The sequence below is a fragment of the Mustela putorius genome, unplaced genomic scaffold (genome assembly GCF_011764305.1).
Source record: "Mustela putorius furo isolate JIRA1106 unplaced genomic scaffold, ASM1176430v1.1 tig00003845_pilon_pilon_pilon, whole genome shotgun sequence".
NCBI classification, from domain to species: Eukaryota; Metazoa; Chordata; class Mammalia; order Carnivora; family Mustelidae; genus Mustela; species Mustela putorius.
Genome location: NW_025421998.1, coordinates 78,491,538 through 78,513,022, shown reverse-complemented (window position 1 = coordinate 78,513,022; position 21,485 = coordinate 78,491,538). Strand labels below are relative to the sequence as shown.

The window sequence follows — 21,485 nt, the reverse complement described above, 5'->3', positions numbered from 1 at the left end:
CTACAGAGTGTTCATATGTCTTAGATCTCCAAGTGCTTCCTAAGCCTCTGAAAGCAGATTTGATCCTTGTATGTCCTCATTAGAACTGCTCCATAAATGCCTGTTCACTAATGTGGGACTTGGTCGCAGGGTCACAGGAGCCTCGGATGTTACACATTCCTTCCATTATCTGGTCATTTTGATTCAAACTCTCCTGTAGATAGAAGTTGGGGAATGGTCAAGTGATCTGTGATAGAAAGGAATCTGATTACACTTGACCATCATTGCTTCTAGACATCTCTACTGAAGTTGAAAGTCGTTTTAAGGAAGTCTCAGGAATGTCAAGTTATTTATCAGTGGTTTAAATTATCTCACATGTTTGGTAATCAGGATCCTATAACATGTTATTCTTTTATCTTAAAAAAACAAAGAAACAAAAACACTTGGTCAAGCAATGGAAAAGGACCTTAGAGCCCACCTTCAAAATGAAAGAGTAAACATTACAAGTCAGCCCCTTGACTATCAGTTTATTCATTGTGGCTTTTTGTGCTGTGGGAGAAGTTGGTCCAGAAATTATGTGCCCTGTTATTAATTTTTTTAATAGTCTAAATACTCACTATAAACAATTACAGTTTGTTTCAGTGTTGGAAGGGGTGTTATCTAAGCTGTCAAGATATGATGAAGGCACTTTCTTTTCATCCATTCTGTCATTCACTGTAAGTATTTGCATGAGATTCTCTTCTGTTGTCTTTTGACTGTTGTCAAAGTACTTATCTCACAGTTAAGAAAATAATTCTCATAATTATCTCTTTTCCACTTAAGGTGAAAGCAGCTGCAAAATATGTTGATGTTCCAGTAAGTATTTTTTTATTTGCTATTAAAAACTCTGTATGTGTATGTGTGTATAATTCTTTTTAAAATAATTATGGTTTACCAAAGGTTTATTTCAGATCTTTAAAGCAGTGAGTGCCATTCCCTCAAGGAGCAGTTTATTTTCCTTAAGCAAGTGCTAACCCTCATAAGAAGGCCTGACATGATCATTTCAGTGTACTTTTTCCGTTTTAGCTTGGGAACTCTTATGGAGGTAAAGTCATTATGAGAACATGTCAGCTCAATTGCAGAGGGTAGTTTTTTCTAATACTCTAGGACCAGGTAGTGAATGCCTCGTACCATTTATAGAAAAATTCTCACTCTCTCTTCCCTTTGTATGGAAGCTGTAACAGGTTTCTAATAGGAGTTAAAGTGACAAAAAAGATGAACCAGTTAAAAAACAACTTTTCTAAATACAGAAGTGTTATAAGCCAATATTCTGTTGTCTTAGCATTTGGTGTTTCGCACAGTTCTTGGGAAATAATTTGTAGCCTGTAAATCTGTTCAAAGATTAAGATACCATGAGCTACAATTAGAAAATTCACAGGATAGGGGCACCTGGGTTAAAGCCTCTGCCTTCAGCTCGGGTCATGATCCCGGGGTCCTGGGATTGAGCCCCACATCAGGCTCTCTGCTCAGAAGGAAGCCTGCTTCCTCCTCTCTCTCTGCCTGCCTCTCTGCCTACTTGTGATCTTTGCCTATCAAATAAATAAACAAAATCTTTAAAAAAAAAAAAAAGAAGAAAGAAAGAAAGAAAATTCACAGGGTAAATGTAATCAACAAGTTAGTGCAGTCTTTTAAATTGGTAATCTTCACAAGTTACTTTTGCCTTCATCCTCTTATCACATTATGTGATCAAGTCCTAGTATGTTCTGCTTAACCATATATCTTGGCATATGTATCACTTTTCAAAGAATTTAAGCACAATGAAAATGAAACTTACAAATTAAAACTAGATGGGATATAAGTCATCTCATCTTTGCTCAACACTGTGCTTGGGTAGCATCCTATCTCGACTGTCATTGTGAATGCCGGTGGTTTAAGGGCTGACCAGCTATATATAGCAGTTCTAGAGTGCTAGAGTTTTAAAGTGCAGAACCACATTTTATACTATGGACTGAATAGCCCCAGATTTATTGCTGCCATAATTATTGTAAATAGATTTTTTAACCTTTTTTCATCCTGATAAAGGTACTCCTTAATCCCTGTATCCTCTCCCACCTCCCCTCTGGTAACCATCCATTTGTTCCCTATAGTTAAGAGTATACATGGATATTTTAAATGAAAAGGCCATGGACTTTGCTGCCTTTGCATTGGGTTTCTTTGGAACAAGGCTTTTTTATTTCACAGATGATTCCCAAAGAAGTCTTGGTATACTCCTTGTCTTGTACCTAGAATCAGAAAATCAGCACTGGGTGATAAACAGAAATAATCCCAGATATAAGGTCTTGCAAAAATGACAGCAGAAAAGAGAGGGAGGAAAGATTAAGGAGAGTTTGTATTTTCTGTCTTAAAAAGAAAGAAACCGATCGTAATAGGAACATGTGAAATTCTTTGGAATTCCTAACATATGTCTTAAAAAGAAAGAAACTGATCGTAATAGGAACATGTGAAATTCGTTGGCATTCCTAACATATTTTACAATACAGCTTTGTTTTTATTTTGAAATACAAGTGGACTAGGACACCATATAAATATTTCTGTTCTTAGGGTTTTTGAAGTTTTGGGACTTTTTTTTTTTTAAAGATTTTTTTACATCTTTTTTAGAGGGAGGGAGCACAAGAGGGAGGGGCAGAGGGAGACGGGGAAAGAATCTCAAGCAGACCGCACACTGAGTGGAGGACCTTGACTCAGGGCTCAGTATCATGAGCCCTGAGATCCTTCCCTGAGCCAAAACCAAGAGTTGGATGTTTAACCAACTGCACCACCCAGGCGCTCCAGGGCTTTTGAAGTTCTTAATTTGACCCTGTTCTATACCTGTTATGCCTTATAGAGCTTCAGAGTTGAAAGATATAGAAAGTGGTTCATTCATTCTCCTTCTCAATGCAGAAAGTTCCTCTCTTGATATCCCTTACAAAGATTCATTCAGGCTTTTTTAATTTTCTCAGTGATTGCAGGCTTTCCTCCTCTGACGTATAATGAGTTGAAATTCTGTACCTCTGTGAATTCTACCTTGGTTCTAATCCCTCTTCTGCATGACAGCCCTCCAAATATTTGATGATAATTAATCATGTCTCCTCTTCCCAAAGGATGTGGTGGCTATTGAAAGAGATATATTGTCTGAGGAATTCTTACTTTCTATATTAGACATCTTCAATTTCTTCACTGAACTCACTAATTAAATATTTATTTAACACTAAGTGCTAGGTCCCAAGCTTACATGATGAAACTATACATTGACAGCCCACAAGCCAATCAGTGTCCAGGATAAAAGAGAGAGAGAGAGAGAGAAATAGACATGCACTAAAACAGCTACAACAACTGTACCCAAGCCCTTTATCATGCCAGTCACTCATCACTGTGTAGATGGATTCAGCTTACCAGTGTCATTAAATCACCTTGTCCCCCTGCTCCAGCAGAGCATACTCAACCATAGACACAGTCTGGCCATGGCAGATTACTAATGGAGGAGCTTCTCGCTCAGACCTGACACTACGTCTCTACTACTGATGCCGGTGAAGATTAACTTCAGCAGCCAGAAGTTGCTGTTGACTGTACACTATTTTTTATGCTAAAACCCCAACAACTATGCCTTTCTAAAGCAGTCTTTTAAGGAGAACCTCATGAGGGTAAAGAACACTAGTTCATCTTTCACAAAAGCTAACTCAAAACTGATCAAAAACCTACAGTAAAAGGTAGACTATAAAACTTTTAGAAGAAAATGTAAGAGAAAATGTATGTGGTCTTGGGTTTGGTGATGAGGCTTTAGGTACAACACCAAAAACCTCCATGAAAGAAAAAGTCTCTATATTGGACTTAATAATTAACTACTGTGCACTGGTAAGAGAATGAAAAGATAAGCCAGAGACACATATTTGGTAAAGAACTTGTATCTAAAATGAACAAAGGATTCTTAATACTCAGCAATAAGGAAACAATCCAATTTGGAAAATGGCAAAAAAAAAAAAAATCAGAAAAGACACTATCACAAAGACATATAGCTACCAAATAAACATATGAAAAGAGGCTCAATGTCATTTGTTGGTAGGGAAACTCAAGGATTTTTTTTTAAAGATTTTATTTACCTATTTGAGAGAGAAAGCACAGAGGAAGAGGGAGAGGGGAAAAGCAGGCTCCCCACTGAGCAGGGAACCTGATTCAGGGCTTGATCCCAGGACCTTGAGTTCATGACCTGGGCCAAAGGCAGATGCTTAACTGATTGAGCCATCCAGGCGCCCCAGGAAATGCAAGTTAAACAATGAGGTACCCCTACATGCCTATTAGTGTGGTTTAAATTTTAATTTTAATTTTTAAAAATTGGCGAAGTATTGTCCTGGTCTGCCTAAAAATTGTCAAGATGTTGACAAGGATGCAGGGCAAAAGGACTCTCTTTCCTTGCTGGTGTAAATGTAATACAGCACAGCCACTGGGGAAGATTGGCAGTTTGTTACAAATCTAAACAATCTTTTTTAAAATTTTTTATTTTTTTATAAACATATAATGTATTATTAGCCCCAGGGGTATAGGTCTGTGAATCGCCAGGTTTACACACTTCACAGCACTCACCATAGATCATACGTTCCCCAATGTCCATAACCCAACCACCCTCTCCCTACCCCACTCCCCCTGGCAACCCTCAGTTTGTTCTCTGAGATTAAGAGTCTCTTATGGTTTTTCTCCCCCCAGATCCTATCTTGTTTCATTTATTGTTTTCCTACCCCCCAAATCCCCCACATTGCCTCTCAACTTCCTCATATCAGGGAGATCATATGATAATAGTCTTCCTCTGACTGACTTATTTCACTCAGCATAATACCCTTTAGTTCTGTCCACGTCATCGCAAATAGTAAGAAGCTAAACAATCTTTCCATGCAACCCACCAGATACCTATTTGGATAGGTATCTATCCAAATGATCCGAAAATGTACGTCCACACCAAAACCTGCACACAAATATTCCTATCAAACTTACTCATAATCACCCAAAATTGGAAGGAACCCAAATATCCTTCAATAGATGAATGAAACAGTTGGAATACTATCCAGAAAAAAAAAGAAAAAGAAATCAGCTAATGGGCCACATAGAGATAAAGATAAAGATGAATCTTAAAGGCATATTGCCAAGTGAAGGAAGCCAGTCTGAGAAGTCGGCTATGATTCCATTTGTATCACCTTCTTAATACAGGCAAAATCTATAAAGGTTATAGAACAGATCAGTGGTTGCCATAAGTTCAAGGTCAGTGAAACAACAAGGTGAAGCCCAGGAAACTTTTAGGAGCAGTGAAGCTATTCTATGCAACACTGTAATGGTTCCATGATATTATGTACTTGTCAAAACCTAACTTTGCAGCAACGATCGAACCTGAACATGGGCCAATTTTTAAAAGATCAAATAGGATATCCTGGGATCCCAGGACAGAAAGAAGATTTGGATTTTTTAAAAATCAAATTCTATTGCAAATGTGTGGAATAACGTCACTGAAAAAGGTGGAGGAAAAAGTGCTGATTTGAGTGACTTTGGAAATGACTGGAGTCTCTAATAATAAAGGAGAAAGAAACTGAACATAAGCTTGGTGGTCTAGTTGATAAAGCGTTTCCCCACAGGTTAACAATTCAGAAACCATTACACCTATCCACTGGAAGTGAAGGATTAAGTACAGGGATGGTGTTTGGTGAAAGCCAAGTTTCTCCCTGTTGGAGTAAGAGGTTGGAAACAAGGAGGCGGATAGAACAGTCTGTGTGGTAATGGGTTAGAGTTGGAGACATTAGTGTAAATTTGTCTTGAACTTAACATAGAGCTGTTTACATGTAGAAATATTAATATATGCATATATTTCCTTGGCTTGTTAACTGAGAGAGCCCAGAAGCAACGATACCCCAGTAGCAGTCACCATACCTAGTGCCCAGCCCTTAGTATCTGATCTCACATAAAGTGAACCAGGACTCTCTGGAGAAATGGCAGATACTAGGACTGGGGCAGAAATGACACAAGATGAGCCTGGAGCATCTTATAGTGACAGAAAGTAAGGAGGTGTTTAAAAAAAAAAATAACCCACAACGATAGGGGATATGTTAAGAGACACAGGAGGCCTCTGAAAGAGCTCCCAATGGCCTGAGCTAGGATCATTTGAACAAGTAAGTAAATTAGGTAGTGTTAGAGTATAACCCAAAGTATAAAATAAACATCCATTAGTCCACACTCATACAAGTAAATGTTTGAGCAAACACATGATGAGAAAGATAAACCTCCCTTACAGAAGAGTTCCCAATAGTTAGTGTAGATACTTTATTTGCAAGGAGACAGCTTAATTCGCCACCACAAAGGCTGTGCATAGTGACTGCCTATGAGGAGGATGGGAGGGGGGTGGGGGCGAGGGAGGAAGTCATTGGGTTATCATGGAGAAACCTGATGAATACTCCCTCAGTCAACTGATTGAGGTCAACAGCAAGAGTGATAAATTATGTTCATAGTGTTTTCTCTTAATAAATACTCTATGGTTTCCTCCAAAAAACCTCTAACTCTGGTCTAATCGTGATAGGTGTTGCGCCTTTTGTCCACAGTATTTCTTCCCTAGTTCCTCAACTTCTCATCATTTTCCAGGTGACATATTCGGTCTCTGCTGTTTCTTGCATAGAACAGGACAGATATTAAGAATTCATAGAATGAGGGGCGCCTGGGTGGCTCAGTGGGTTAAAGCCTCTGCCTTCGGCTCGGGTCGTGATCCCAGGGTCATGGGATCGAGCCCCGCATCGGGCTCTCTGCTCAGCGGGGAGCCTGCTTCCTCATCTCTCTCTGCCTGCTTCTCTGCCTACTTGTGATCTCTGTCAAATAAATAAATAAAATCTTTAAAAAAAAAAAAAAAAAAAAAAAAAAAAAGAATTCATAGAATGATAAAATGTCACAGTTAGCAGGACTCCTGCAGTTTCTGTAACATACCCATTCTATGGACGACTAAATTATAGGTCATGTTAGTTATGGGGCATGTTGGGTGGTGAGGGATAGGTGTACAATGCCTATTGAAAATTGTCTTAACATTAGCACACACAATGCATATGACCTCTGTGCTAGATAGTGAGATGACACAGCTCAAGAGACCTGGAGGGCATGTCAAGGATGACTGTGACCAAGACCAAGGAGGAAGCAAAGGGGAAACGCTCCACTGCTGTGCTTCCTAGTGCTGATACCCAAGCCTGGTTGTCTGTCCTGAGAAATGGAGATGATTTTTCTCTTGTCTTCATTAATAGTTCTTTCAAATGCTGTCTCTTCTTTATGACACAGCCAAAAATGTCTAATCTGCCAAGTGTGGCTTAAATTCAACTCTATACTGTACAGACTTGCTCTGAGTCCAAGATTTAGTTCACATCCCACCCTTTGCCTGCTATTAGCTGTCTGACTCATGGGCTTCCATTTTCCCACCGTACACTGAATATAATGGATAATCCCTGTGCTGTCTCCCTCACTAGGTTCTTAGGAGTTCCAACAGGCATATTAGTATAGAAGTTCATGGTAAAGGTAAAGCACAATTGAAATAAATGGGATTGTTACTGCTTCTACCTGGAATGATGCTTCCTGTTTTTATACATTGTGCATTTATCATTCCTTGCTTCAGAACATGATTGTTTTCTAAAAGAAAAATCATTTGCATTCAACAGAGTGAAAAAAATCAGATTGTTTTCATTTTTTTCAAATGTTAAGCACTTTGCATAGATCGGTGGTGACATTTTTTTTTTCAAGATTGATTTATTTATTTCAGTGAGAGAGGGAGAGTGTGCTGAGGGGAGGAGGGAGGATGAGGGAGAGAGAAACCCAAGCAGACTCTGTGCCTAACGCACTCCATATGGAGGCTAGTCTCACCACAAGAGATCAGGCACCAGCCAAAACTACAAGTTGAAGGTTTAACTGACTGTGCCACCCAAGTGCCCCATGTCAGTGGTGACCTTTAAAGGTCACCTAGACCACCAACTAGACCACCATGTCACAGGACACCAGGCTGGCCAACTTGGTAGAGCATATGACTCTTGATCTTGGGGTCGTGAGCCTGAGCCCAACGTTGGGTATAGTGATTACTTTAAAAAAATATATTAGTACCCTTTGGTCATGGTTAACAGTTGAATAAAGATTTTTTTAATTAAAAATATAGTTGGTCAGTTCAATGACAATGGTATTTTCCTTCCTTCCTTTGCTTCAGATATTGTTTATTTCTTAGATAAGGCCACTTGAATACTCAGTGCTTTCTGTCAGAATGAGAGCCAGGCAGAACCCCGAGGATGGAGCCCCTCCCCACTGGGAAATACTCCCCCAGAGGGAGAGATGCACACCAGGACCAGACTAAAGTCTCGCCATATTAGGAACAGAGGAGGTTGCCTGCTGCCCTTCCTAGATAAGCATTTTGCTTCTCCCATCTTTCTTCCTTTGTTTTTCCTTTCGTTTGTTCTGTTCTGGCTGGCTGGCTGTTCTCATACAAGGGAAGACCAACCGACTGCCTCTGGACTTTGACATTTGTACATCCTCAAGGCTCCTTTAAGCCAAAATCTGAAATGTTCCAAACTGGGACTGAGTAAATCAGTCCGAGTCAATCTAAATTTTAAAAGCTAAATGAAATAATACCCACAACATTTTAATTTCATGTCTTCAAGTCTTCAGTATAGTTTCCTCATAACAACTGTAGCCAGATGAGGGAGAGGTTAGTGAACACTGTTATAGACTGAGAATCGAATACCTTCATCATCATTACAATCATTACTCATGAAAATAAGAGTAGAAAGGAATCATGTGCTACACGTATTAGCACTTTCCTGGCATGGTGGTACTGTATCAGCACCTGTTCCTCCAAACTCTGAGATGTTAGTGATCCTCATTGCAGATTAGAACTAGCAAGAGAAATACTGTGAGCCCATAAATCTCAGTTCAAAGTCAACCTGCCTCTTTGCCTTGAGCATTTCAGGCTGCTATTTTAAACTATTATTCAGTATCCCTTTTAGTACTTAAAAGAACCTCCTCTTTGGAAGGATTTTTCCCCCAGTGATACAACAAAGTGTACATGCAAATGCTTAGATCTGTGAATAGTAAAATATATCACCACATAGTGTGAGGCATCCATGTGAATTTAGGACTAAAAACAATATGATCACATAAGGTATGAGTATTAGTGTGAGTACGAGGATAGCAGATTCTGATGTGATCTACTCTCATAGCATTATGGTCAGAATGTGCTTTCTACTAATTATACTCCCAGGGGCAGACAGAAGAACCTTATCCAGAGCAAGAAAGCTGGAGTAATGGAACTCTCTCCCTCAGAAATGTGTGAATGAAGGAAACGTGCATACTTAAAACATTTATGATATGTTCTGTATCTAAAAGAGGTTTTTGAATGGATGTGGGCGCTGTTGCCTTTAATTCAGAATTTTCTGCTTTCCAATTTGGAGTCAAAATGTGTAATAGAGTTAAGGGAATTTTGAATACTTCGGAATTTAACAAAGAGAAAGATGACTGTGGCCATTTCACTGCTTGGAAATAATAGGAGGGTTGTTTTTTCTAGAACAATGAGGGGTTGGGTTTTTGTTTTTTTTTTTTTTTTCATTTTTTTAAAAGAGTTAGATAAACTATTATTAGAAGCTTTTGAAAATTTTATATCTTTGTGACATTTTCATTGTTCACATTTCTCTCCCACCCCAACTTATGAATTATTCCTCTTCCTGGGCTTTGGTAATATTTAAGATGGGCTACTCTAGTTCGAAGGCTCTAGTTCTGTTTATTTCCTTTTGCTTTTGCTTTTTCTATGTGAATACAATATAATTATTCTACTTTGTACAAAATTGGTAAATACATATTTTTGCAACCTAATCATCACAGGTGTACTCAAACCTATTTTTTTAGGTTTTTGAGACTATATAATTCACTTAACCTACTGCAAATGTTTTTGAGAAGCTTCACCTTAAGAACATTTTCACTCAAATGGAAAACTGTAGAAATTTCTGCATAAGTGCCCAAGTAATAAAGAATATATTACACAGTGAAAGGAAGATATGTATTGTTAAAAATACCTGGGATAAGGGGTGCCTCAGTGGCTCAGTGTGTTAAAGCTTCTGCCTTCAGCTCAGGTCACGAGCTGCACATCCGGCTCTCTGCTCATCAGGGAGCCTGCTTCCCCCACTCTCTCTCTGCCTGCCTCTCTGCCTACTTGTGATCCCTGTGTGTCAAATAAATAAATAAAATATTTTTTTAAAAATGTGGTCTTATGAAGTAAAAAATATTTTTAAAAAAATAAAATTAAAAAATTAAAAAACCTGGGATAAGTCCTGTGTTTGTAGAATGATGCCCTACGTTCTCTGATGATCAGTTACAGACTGACTTCGAACTTGCAGTGCTGGAGCTGAAGTAGAAATTGTTATTACGGTTTCGAACTGAGGAGACCTGCCATTGTTTTAAATCTCTGAAGATTCTTATGCACAGATTATCATAAACCAGGATATCACAGTCCCACTCTTGATTGTTTCTTCGAGGCAAGCTTTTGTAGGTTATGAGAAGCGCACTTTCAAATTAAGTCAATTATACTGTAGCTTCTAGTTCATCCTTGAGACTGGAATAGAATAGTTAAGAAATCGTCTCCTTGTTAAATAGACACCATGACAGTGTTTGCATAGTGTCTTGTTAACCTCCCGTGGAAGGTTAAGCGGCTTCCTCTGCATCTAAATCCGTTGCTGTGGAAAATGACTGCAGCATTGCACATACCTACCCGTGAATAGGGAGAGTGAAGACTTGCACCTGTGGGATTAGGTGTAGCAGCAGGAAGTAAGAGCATTTGCAGCGTGTAATTAACAAGGAATTTTTTTTCTCTCTTTCTCAACAGCATTTTCATCTCACTAGGTTAACTGGTGATTAATGGTTGAAAAAAAATTACTGGAGCCTACACCCTTACCCAAACTTAGTCAATCACTGTTCTATTCTCTTACTTTCGCACCCAATGTCAGGGGCACTCCCCTGAAGGTCCTTCTTTTCCTTCCTCTTTTATTGATTTCTTGATGCTCATGGGCGAAGTTTTTAGATGTTTGTGTCCTTTTACTATAACTTTGTTAGCCAAATTTTTTTAAATCAAATTAGAATTCGAGAATTCCTATTTTGATTTAGAGATTACTATCCTAATAAACAAGATGGAGGAGTTAGTGCTTGGTGAACCATGGATCTCAGAGCTTTAAATGAGGGAATAAAAAAAAAAAAACACATGGACTCTAAGTGGCGTTAAATCCATAAAGTGCTTGCTACTTGGTTTTTAATTGTTCTCCTCTCCTATTTATTAAGAAAACTATAATTACCATTTAGAAAAGATTTCTAAATATAGGTCTGCAGAATACAGTATTCTTGATAAAAACTCATCCAAATCAACAGTTCCTGAAGTTTACTAGGTATCTGTTTGCTAAGGCTAGTGGACACCCACCTGCACCAGCACATGTAACAATTTGTCATCTCTGCCGGGCAGTGACAGGCATCCCATTCACTGACACGCCCAAAAAAACCAAAACCAAACAAACCAAAACAAACAAAAAAACCCAAACCTTAAGAGAGTATGTTCAGTTTCTGCTTTTTAGCAGAACTTCATTTCCTACTAAGACTCTATGGAATGATGGAATCAAAGGCATAACATGTAATAATGGAATTAGATGCAGTGACTTCCAAAGTATGTAAATTTTACTGCCATAAAACAGAGTCTTTGCACAAAGGAGCACTGAACCAGCAATAATGTCTTCTATCCAAACACATTTGTACTATAAGTAGAAACTGTTTAAAAGGAAAATTACATCTTTTTCAGCAATTTATCAGAGATAATTACCCTTCATACACTAAAGGAAGGATAAAGAACTATAATTCTAATTGGTAAATGTCACCAACTGTTGCAGTTACTTTTACTTGTGTATATTCTTTTAATGATTATAGTCTCATGCCACAGCTACATGAAAATATATTCACTAGGTGTGAAATTCCCATATGTCACAGTTTCAAGAATAGGTAAACAGCTCAAAGATAAAGAAAGAAATAATGCTAATGAGTAATGTAAGAATTCAAGGTTTTGTTTTCCAGGCAAGTGGATCTTAATTTGCCAAAAGGGGAAGAACATAATTTAAAAAAAAAAAAAAAAAAAAAGATAAGCCCTTAATTTTGTTGAAATAAACTTTTAAATGAGCTTTACTTCACACCCTCAACCAGAGATTCTTTTTTTCCTTAGGAAGTGTAGAACTGTCTCAACCTACAGATTTCAGTATCTTCTCTCTTGGGTCTGCCAAAGGGAACAGCATTTAATTTTCTTTTAGGCTTAAACCATAAAGTGTTTGTTAGTTTTAGATGTTAGAAGATAAACTCTTCCTGGATGGGGTTTTATTATGTCGAATGTTATCTCGAAAGGAATTAAAGAAATAGGACAAAAGACCTTAGAATCTATGGCAAGTGTTTAAAGTCACTATTCCCCAGTCCTCCAAGCTATAGCTTGGTTTCCAATGAGTCTGATGGGTCACGTGATTGACTAGATTAAATTTGTAAGCCTACTCTTCTGGCGAAAGAAATAAAAATGGGGTTTGGCAGGTGTGAGAAATAGTAGAACAAGCAAGCCTCTTGTTTGCATATTCTTTAACCCCCAGTTTCGCTAAGCTGTGCCCAACTGCCTTGTTATTATGTATATCATAGTAGTATGTTTCCAGGCACCTGATGGAACCTCTGATGCTGAGCTACCTTCCTGTACACGATCCATTATGCGTAGAAAAATGTTCTTTTTCCTTTTCATCCTGTGGCAGTATGTTTTCTGAATGTTCTCATTTTTTGGTGTTTTGACAAAGTTTGAGAAACATGGAGAGAAGTATTTATCTTTTGGGTTAGCTGTCTTCAAGTATTAATAGTAGTAAACTTTGTGCAAATTACCCTGCCTCTTCACGGGAAAAACTGATCTAATAACACCTCCTCCCCCCCTGCCCCAAAAAAAGAAGAAACAACCTAGGTTTCTCTCTTGGTTAGCCTTGTCATTTTGTTTAAACTTTCAGACATTGCTTAAGAGAATTATGCATAAAAATAGTGAAGAAATGAATAGAAGTTGCCTCCATTAGGTTTGAAACATACTCCCTACCTTGTATGTGCGTGTTCATCAAGGGAAGACCAGTGAAGACATCTTACGAAGACATAAGTAGTTGTTTCAAATTATAGCTAATAACCGTTTGTTTTATTGGGTCATGTTTGAAAGGATCTTTGAATTTATGTGGTATATATTTCCCTTTAGGCCAAATATAAGAGCAGTAAGAGCTTCCTGTGACTCTCATTACCCAGAACTAACTTTGTTACCAAAAAATCAAAGTAATTTTTATTAATGAGATGTGTACTTCCTATACTGGGCACTGCTAAAGAGATGGGCAGTTTTATCATGGTTTATAAAATACACTCCCCTCACCAAAAAAACAATAAGAACGTTGTCCTTTTAAGGAGAAGCGCTACCACAACACTCAGAGGTATGCCTTGTTTTTCCTGCAGTGGTAATAGTGAAACGGCCCAGATTCCCTTTCACCTCATTTCTCTGCAAGATTTTAGCAAAATGAGTCTGTTGATGGAGGTTGTCAGTACATTTTATGGATAGGAGATGATACAAGACTGGCTCATTTGGGCATCAGTTCCACCATTTTGTTAATGCCATCTTCTAAGCAAATGAATGACTCAATACAGATTATGGATCAACCCCAAGTGGAGATCATTCAAATCATTTAATAACTAGTCTATCTCTTCGAAACTCAAAAAAGAACTAAAGATAAGTCTGGAAGGAAAACCCTTTAGAAGCCATTCAGGTTTTTGTCCCTTCCTGGTACTGGCTTTGTAGACTCTGCTCTATTTCCCCTAACATTACAAGACACCAGATGCTGGATAACTTCAGAAGGTTACCTAATTCACACTTTAAACTCTTCCTATGAAATCGGTTCATCAGTATTCCTACTGTATTTCTAAAATAAAACAGATCTTTGAGCTAGTATTGATAAATAGGAATGAGCAGAACCAATGGGTGATCCTCAAAATTTTGGTTTCCATTTCAGTTTGTAATCCATTAAATTGTTTTGCCCAAGATCTTCCTAATAATCTTTTATTCAAATTAATAAGAAAATTTAGCTTATATGCCTTGAACACCTACAGTAGTTGAGGAAGGCAGTCCAAGGAAAACTAGCATTTTGGGTTTTAACATATATGTATAACCAGCCAGAAATAGTGACAATAACTTATATTGCCAATTAGGAAATCATTATTTCAAGTGGGGACTTTAAAAAAAAAATACATTCATTTATACTTGGCGTATTAACCTTTCAAGATAGCCCTTAGTTTATAACCACACATCTCTACTTCTTTTACTAATGACCTCAAATTACAGTCATCAATAATAAACTTTTATTTATTTAAATTATGGAATTTACCGAAGGTGCTCATTGTCGATTTGGTATTGAGCATATTTTACTAATGTAATTTTTGAAATGATATTGGGAATTATTTTCTAAGGTTCTGATTAAATAAATAATGCTTTCACAACTGAGACCTGATCTTTTATTCCCCATGCTTTTCCCTCACAACAGAAACCGGGAATGGATCTAGCAGACACCTACATTATGTTTGTTCGGCAAAACCAGGATATTCTTCGAGAAAAGGTCAATGAGGAAATGTATATAGAAAAGCTGTTTGATGTAAGTAACTGTCCTTGCAAGGCTTCCTGGCATCGTAGAAATAGGTGCAGAAAAAATTGCATTTTGATGGTGTGCTTGCAAAGCAGACTCCTTTTCCGATCCTTTTTCTTCTATACAGCTAATGTAGTTGATATTTTTATTTCTCTGACTGTTGACAGAAGCCTAATTGGCTTCTTTTGTACATGAAAACTGTCACTGTTAGAATGAGAGTCTCAAAAACCTTCGAAGGTTAATTTTAACAAGCAAGATGATACCCAGTTTGTCACTGTGTACAGCGTTCTTTCACTCGCCTTTGCCGCATTCCATAAACAGAATCATGTTATAACGGATTTGGCTCTAACTGTAAAAGTTTTTTGAGTCGATAGGATGCTCTTTAGTTAAACCAAGACCAAAGCGGCAGTAAAGGCAAGTACCTGCCATTCTCCTTTCTGGAACTTTTTTTTTTTTTTAAGATATTTATTTATTTATTTGACAGAGAGAAATCACAAGTAGATGGAGAGGCAGGCAGAGAGAGAGAGAGGGAAGCAGGCTCCCCGCTGAGCAGAGAGCCCGATGCGGGACTCGATCCCAGGACCCCGAGATCATGACCTGAGCCGAAGGCAGCGGCTTAACCCACTGAGCCACCCAGGCGCCCTCTGGAACATTTTTTATCTTGGTTTACAGCGCTGATGGCGCGCTAACAGCATAACCCTGTAGTTTTATCAGGACAGAAGTCTTCACTGACCCATGGCAACTCCCAGAAATGGGGGATTGTTGTTTAAAGAGCATGATCATTAAGTTTCATTTGTCGAGTACCTGCAAAGGAAACTAAGAGAGCAACCCATTTCCATCACGACGTTGTCACTCATTTATAATTATTTAACAGTCAAGTCCAAGGAAAAGGGTGCTTTGCCGGGATGTAATTTCACGTAACTCAGCACAGCGCTGGTTCTTAAACGGAATATTGGCTTTGAACTGTATTTATTTACACGCATCTCCCCTGCATTTTAGAAATGCTTTTCTGGCAGTTTCATTTAATTATGCAAGTTACCGCAAATGTTTTCATAACAGCAATTCACGGGCTTCGTGGTGACACTCCGCAGTGGTACGTACGGAAGGTCTTGCTGCGTCACCCTCTCCGCCATGGTCTGTGGCGTCAGTGTTCGCTGTTTGTCAGGTCGGGTGGTCAAAAGGAGTCTTCCCTCTCAGATTTTGTGCTTCAAGCCTCTACCGGGGCTGTTTTACAATAAAAGTATCATCTGTTTTAATAAGCTAAGTGTTAATACGTGTGAAAAAAATGATTTCCTAAAAGCTTTTGATGCCCTGCAGGGGTAGAAAAATTATCATCTATCCAGCTGGCTCTTTTACAAAATACTGAAACCATATTAGCAACTTCTGCTTCCATTTGGTATTGCTCTGAATGTACAAGCATATGTTTTACTTCCAGATCCTCTTTGAGTCTTTTTTGCTTATGTGGTAATTTTCAGAAATGCTGAACAGAATAAGAAAATTGGATTGATGTTATACCTTTCATGTTTATTCTTTGTATAGCTAAAGCATGTATTCTATGATGAGAAAAAGGTAGACTCATCTGGAAATAGGCCATTGTATGTAGGGGAGAGAGAGAGAGAGTGAATGTGTGTGTGTGTGTGTGTGTGTGTGTGTCTGTCTGTCTTCTCTTAACATGTTCAATTTTTCATCTTGGTGATCTATTTACTACAAAGCTTGCCATCAATTCATAACAGAGGTCGACTTTCTTTCTCTATCAAGATATAACCTACTTTGGGGCATCTAGGTGGCTCAGTGGGTTAAAGCCTCTGCCTTCAGCTCAGGTCATGATCCCAGGGTCCAGGGATCGAGCCCTTCATCGGGCTCTCTGCTCAGTGGGGAGCCTGCTTCTCTGCCTACTTGTGATCTTTGTCTGTCAAATAAATAAATAAAATCTTAAAAAAAAAAAAAAAGATATAACCTACTTCAACTCCCTCCCATTTACCAAACTTTTTTCAAAGACTTTTGGTGTGGCCATAGGAACCAACAGAGCTAACTAAAGTGGATGCAAGGAGGTCAACATTAAAATTATGTATAGTTTAGAGGAACCCAGCTGGCTTCATTGGTAGAGCATAAAACTTTTTCTTTTTTTTTTAATTTTTTATTTTTTATAAACATATATTTTTATCCCCAGGGGTACAGGTCTGTGAATCACCAGGTTTACACACTTCACAGCACTCACCAAATCACATACCCTCCCCAATGTCCATAATCCCACCCCCTTCTCCCAAACCCCCTCCCCCCGGCAACCCTCAGTTTGTTTTGTGAGATTAAGAGTCACTTATGGTTTGTCTCCCTCCCAATCCCATCTTGTTTCATTTATTCTTCTACCCACTTAAGCCTCCATGTTGCATCACCACTTCCTCATATCAGGGAGATCATATGATAGTTGTCTTTCTCTGCTCTTGATATGAGGATTGTGAGTTCAAGGCCCACGTTGGGCGTAGAGCTTACTTTAAAAAGAAAAACACAAAATTATGTCTAGTTTAATTGTCCTGGTTAGGTATACTTTTCTTTGATACTTAAACATCTGACATGGCTGTAAGTTAGCTATTGAAAGGAACGCTTGACAAGCAATACTGTTTTGGTTGTGAAGGTTCTGTCATTTTGCATATCCCCAGTAGGATACTGGACTTATTATTTGTGAAATAGTAATAATGTCCTTAAACATTCTAATATTTTTAAATTGCACATTTTTATTACTGTAATTAAAAATAAAAAGTAGACCCTAATTCTATTGATATGTCATCAAGAATAACATGTATGAGGGGGTACTAAGAGCCCCTAATTAGCCAAGACTGAATTTGCCTCAATTATAGTTAGTAAATGAGAGGTTATCAAGTATGTGTTGAAAGGTAAAGTAGAATGTGTATCTTAAGCAACAGATCATTACTGAGAGGCATTATATAATTATTGGAAATCCTCTTGGCTGGAGCTTAAAATAATATTGTTAGGTGTCAAGAAACAGTTGAAAATAATGACCCTATAAATACTGTTGGCAACCTTAGTCTATTAGAGGAAAAAGATTGATGAGAACGATTTTACTCAGGCATCATGACAAACTTTTGCTATTCCAATTAAAGTAAGACGTAAATAGAAGGAAAGAAAGGAAGGAAACAGAGACTCATAACTTCAGATGCAGGGGAAAATGTGCGCGCACACACACATACCTGCACATGCCCCACAGCAAGTCAACACTTAGTGGCTTAACCAACCCCAATAAGGGCATAGGGCATCCAGTTTCTGGGCATGGGCTATGAAGGATGGGCTTGGGGTGGGGCTGAGTGATGGACACTGGGGAGGGTATGTGCTATGGGGAGTGCTGTGAATTGTGTAAGACTGATGATTCACAGACCTGCACCCCTGAAACAAATAATACACTATATGTTAATTTAAAAATTTTTTTTTAATTCAAAACATTTTCAAAAGGATAGGCCTTTAGCCAAAATAAGATTTGCTCAGTTTTGGAAATACCACAAATTGCAACATTTTTATATAAAACAGTTATTCTGAAGACACCTATCCATCCTACCTCCAATACCAACACTTTAACACTTGTGTGTTTTACTAAATAATCTTTTTTCTGCATGGTGCTCTACTCATGGGGAAAAAAAAAAAAAAAAACTATTGAAAATTCTGGCAAACTTACCTGGAGAATAGTAATTAGTTGTGGTGTTTCTGATCTCAAAAACTTTTTGATCCACTAAGCATCTTAATTGTTCCTGATATTTGTAGTGAAATACTTTAGGGTTCTATTTAAATAACTATACCAGTGACTAAGGCCACATAATGACAATTACCCTAGATTTGTGTCCATCCCATTTGGGATGCACCGACAAAGAGAATGTAGCTCCTACAGCTGTCCATATACAACCCACAGAACCACAAGCCATGACCCAGGTCCTGAGCATCTCGCACAGCTAGTATTATTGTTCTGGCCTCCGCCCATAGTCTTTGTGCTCCTTATTGCCAAAGTCTTAGGGAGGATTAAAATTTGTATTCCCTGCAAGGCCCTAAAATAGGATAATCTTATACTTTTACATTAAATCTTGAAATAGTAAAGCTAAATGTACCCTTGGAAGACCAAAAAAGTTAATATTAAGGCAAATAACCAAGACATTCTACTTCATTCCATAAATGGTTAACCTTCTGAAACTTTTTTTTGCATAACACAGAAATAATTTTCTAGAAGTCTAAATAAACAATAGCAGATTCATGCTATTCATGGAAGGAACTGAGTTTGTTTTAAGGTATATCCGTAATCTCCAATTATCAAAATAGTAATCCAAGCCCGAGCTGTCACTACCACCATTCCCAGAGCACCTCCATGTACCAGGCAATGAGCTCGGCGCTTCACTTTCATCATTTCTAACCTGCTGTCCAGATGCCATCATCCCCACTTGACCTCATTCTCAGGTTAAGGACACTCTCCCACTCACTCAGAGAAGGTAAGTGACTTGTTAAGTGTTGAATCAGACTTCAAAATTGCATCTCTCCAGTTTCAAAGTCTATGCTATCTCTACCATCCTTTAGACTTACAAAATCTGAAGTGGTAAAACAGTACTGAGGGGGGGGGGGCTGCGGGTTGCAGCCATGGACCAGGAATCCGCAAACCTGATTCCCAGCCACAGTTCCACCATGGATTGTCAGAGTGAGTTTCAAGAAGGTATGTCCCCTGCTTCAGACACAGTAGAGTTGGTACGTGTAAACTGAAGAAATTAGTCTAGAACTCCAGATGGTTTCTGAGATATCTTCCAGATTTTAAACCAACTAGATTAAATTCATTTTAATTTAAGCAGTGGTGACAAAAATTAGTGGGTGGTTGAATGCTAAGGCTTGTACCCCCGGTAACCATCAGTAAGTTTTTTGGTCATAGCTGAGTAAAGGAAGGTATCCCCGCCACAAAGCAATAGCGAGTGCAGTAGATAAGGTAGAAGAGAGATTAAAAATGCTGTGCCACATGACACTCTCTGTATCTACCACAAGGGCTCTGAACCCCAATGTAGAAAATTGATTGGAACTCCGCTACTTCATATCCATGCTAAATCTTTCCGAGTGACCAGAATATTTTCAACAGAGACTATCTCTTCCTCTCAAATGGTCATCGTTACACATGTGAAGTTTAAAATCCACATGTTAAATTCACATTTTCAGTTTAGAAAAATGTGTCTTCTCTGGATAAGAGAAATCTTAAGGAAGTTTCCTGTAGTAAGATCATAGATTCACCCAAAATGTTTCTCTGCTTTGTATGCAATCTCTCTTACCCCAGTGTGTTCTTTTTCTTCTATATGAAATATCATTGTCAGCAACCTTTGATAGTTTTTAATCAAACCAGAACCATCTACAACTCATCAGATCCCAATCCAGAAGTATGACAAAGATTTTCCAATGCTTAAATTCCATTTTTTATGTCTACTATGGTATGATATTTCTTCCCTCATGCTCAGGCTTCAGGACACACAGTGGCAGCCACTGACGCCTGTGTGTCACGAGAGATGCTGGACAGTCCCTTCAGAGCTTTGGATCCCTGGGTTGGATCACGGGGATATCTCCAAAGTCAAAACTGGCATCTGCAGTAATTTCCCAAGAGCACCCTCTGTAGTCGTTTCATAATGTCCAAGAATATCACAACCTGAAGGTAGTTAGAGGTTGACTGAAATACATCTTATTGTCCAGGATGCATACTAAACCTGCCTACCCCTCTACCCTTTGTACATTTATTGGGCATTACCCTTCTTGAGTCCCTTTGAAACAATTTCATTTCAGCTCTCATGTTGCTGAAGACACATCAGGGTGCAGCCTTTAATTGGTAAATCATGCAGATTAAACGTTCTCTTGTGTTATAAACTGATTAAATATTTAATTGTTGAAGAGTTTCATCTCAACGAGATTTTTTTTAAATATTGTTGTGATGTCTTGTGAAATTAAAAGTAATTCTTTAAATGATAGTTAATCAGTTATATTCATCTAAGTAGTGTTTTATAAAGGATTAATTTCTCAGGACTTTCCTTGAAAAGAATTCTTTTCAGTAAAGAAACTCTAAATTAAACACTTTAAGTAAAATTGGCCTAAACTATATAAATGAGTTCAGTAGCCATTTTAAGATACAGTAACATACAAAGAAAAAAACTGAACCTGTTACAAGAGAATATGTGTCTCAAAATACTACTCATTTTCCATTTCTGTGCTGTTGTCTCTGGACTCTCAAATAAGAAAGGGCAGAAATGCTCAGACTTTTTAAGTGTAGTGTTTTACACCAGTGCCCAAACTTTCTGTCTCAGGAATTTATCCATCCTCAGTAAGATCAACACTACTATCTTTAACTTATTTAAAGATTCAGTTTATTATCATGTTGATTTCATGAGAGTATTTGAAATCAACAGAGCATGGATAGGAGTAGCTGCTAGATACAACTTTCCTTCCAGGATGCCCTTGGTGGTATATATTTAGAATCGAATGTCTACTCTTTCAGTCCTTTCCTTTGGATAAATTTCTTTGTGTGTGTAATCAGCCTCGTTATTGGGAATGCAGGCTGCAGCCCATTAAGCCTGAAGACTTCTTTGTCTTCTTGCATTTCTTACAATTCTGGGATATTATAGGTATATTCTCTTTTAATGTTGATTTAAAAATGGTTTTTCTCTTCAGTAATCTTCCACTTTCAAATGACTCTGAAGTTGTTACATGAACTACATAAATTAGTATAGATTCCCATTACAGAGGATTTTCTTTTTGGTGTTGTCTCTATAGCAAAAGAAT

General features: G+C 38.1%; 1 protein-coding gene across 21 annotated transcripts in view; it reads left to right on the top strand.

Annotated features, from left to right (window-relative positions):
• The window catches only part of CADPS2 (calcium dependent secretion activator 2), a 525,179-nt gene that overhangs the window by 482,685 nt on the left and 21,009 nt on the right, over positions 1-21,485 (top strand). For 20 of the 21 annotated variants that reach the window (XM_013050847.2, XM_045062940.1, XM_045062933.1 and 17 more), the window contains 3 exons: positions 612-695; positions 802-834; positions 14,595-14,702. In XM_013050847.2, coding sequence (XP_012906301.2) covers positions 612-695; positions 802-834; positions 14,595-14,702 — 225 coding nt within the window. Of the gene's footprint in view, positions 1-611; positions 696-801; positions 835-14,594; positions 14,703-15,752; positions 16,493-21,485 lie in introns of those variants that run through there. The other variant, XM_045062926.1, reaches the window with a different exon arrangement.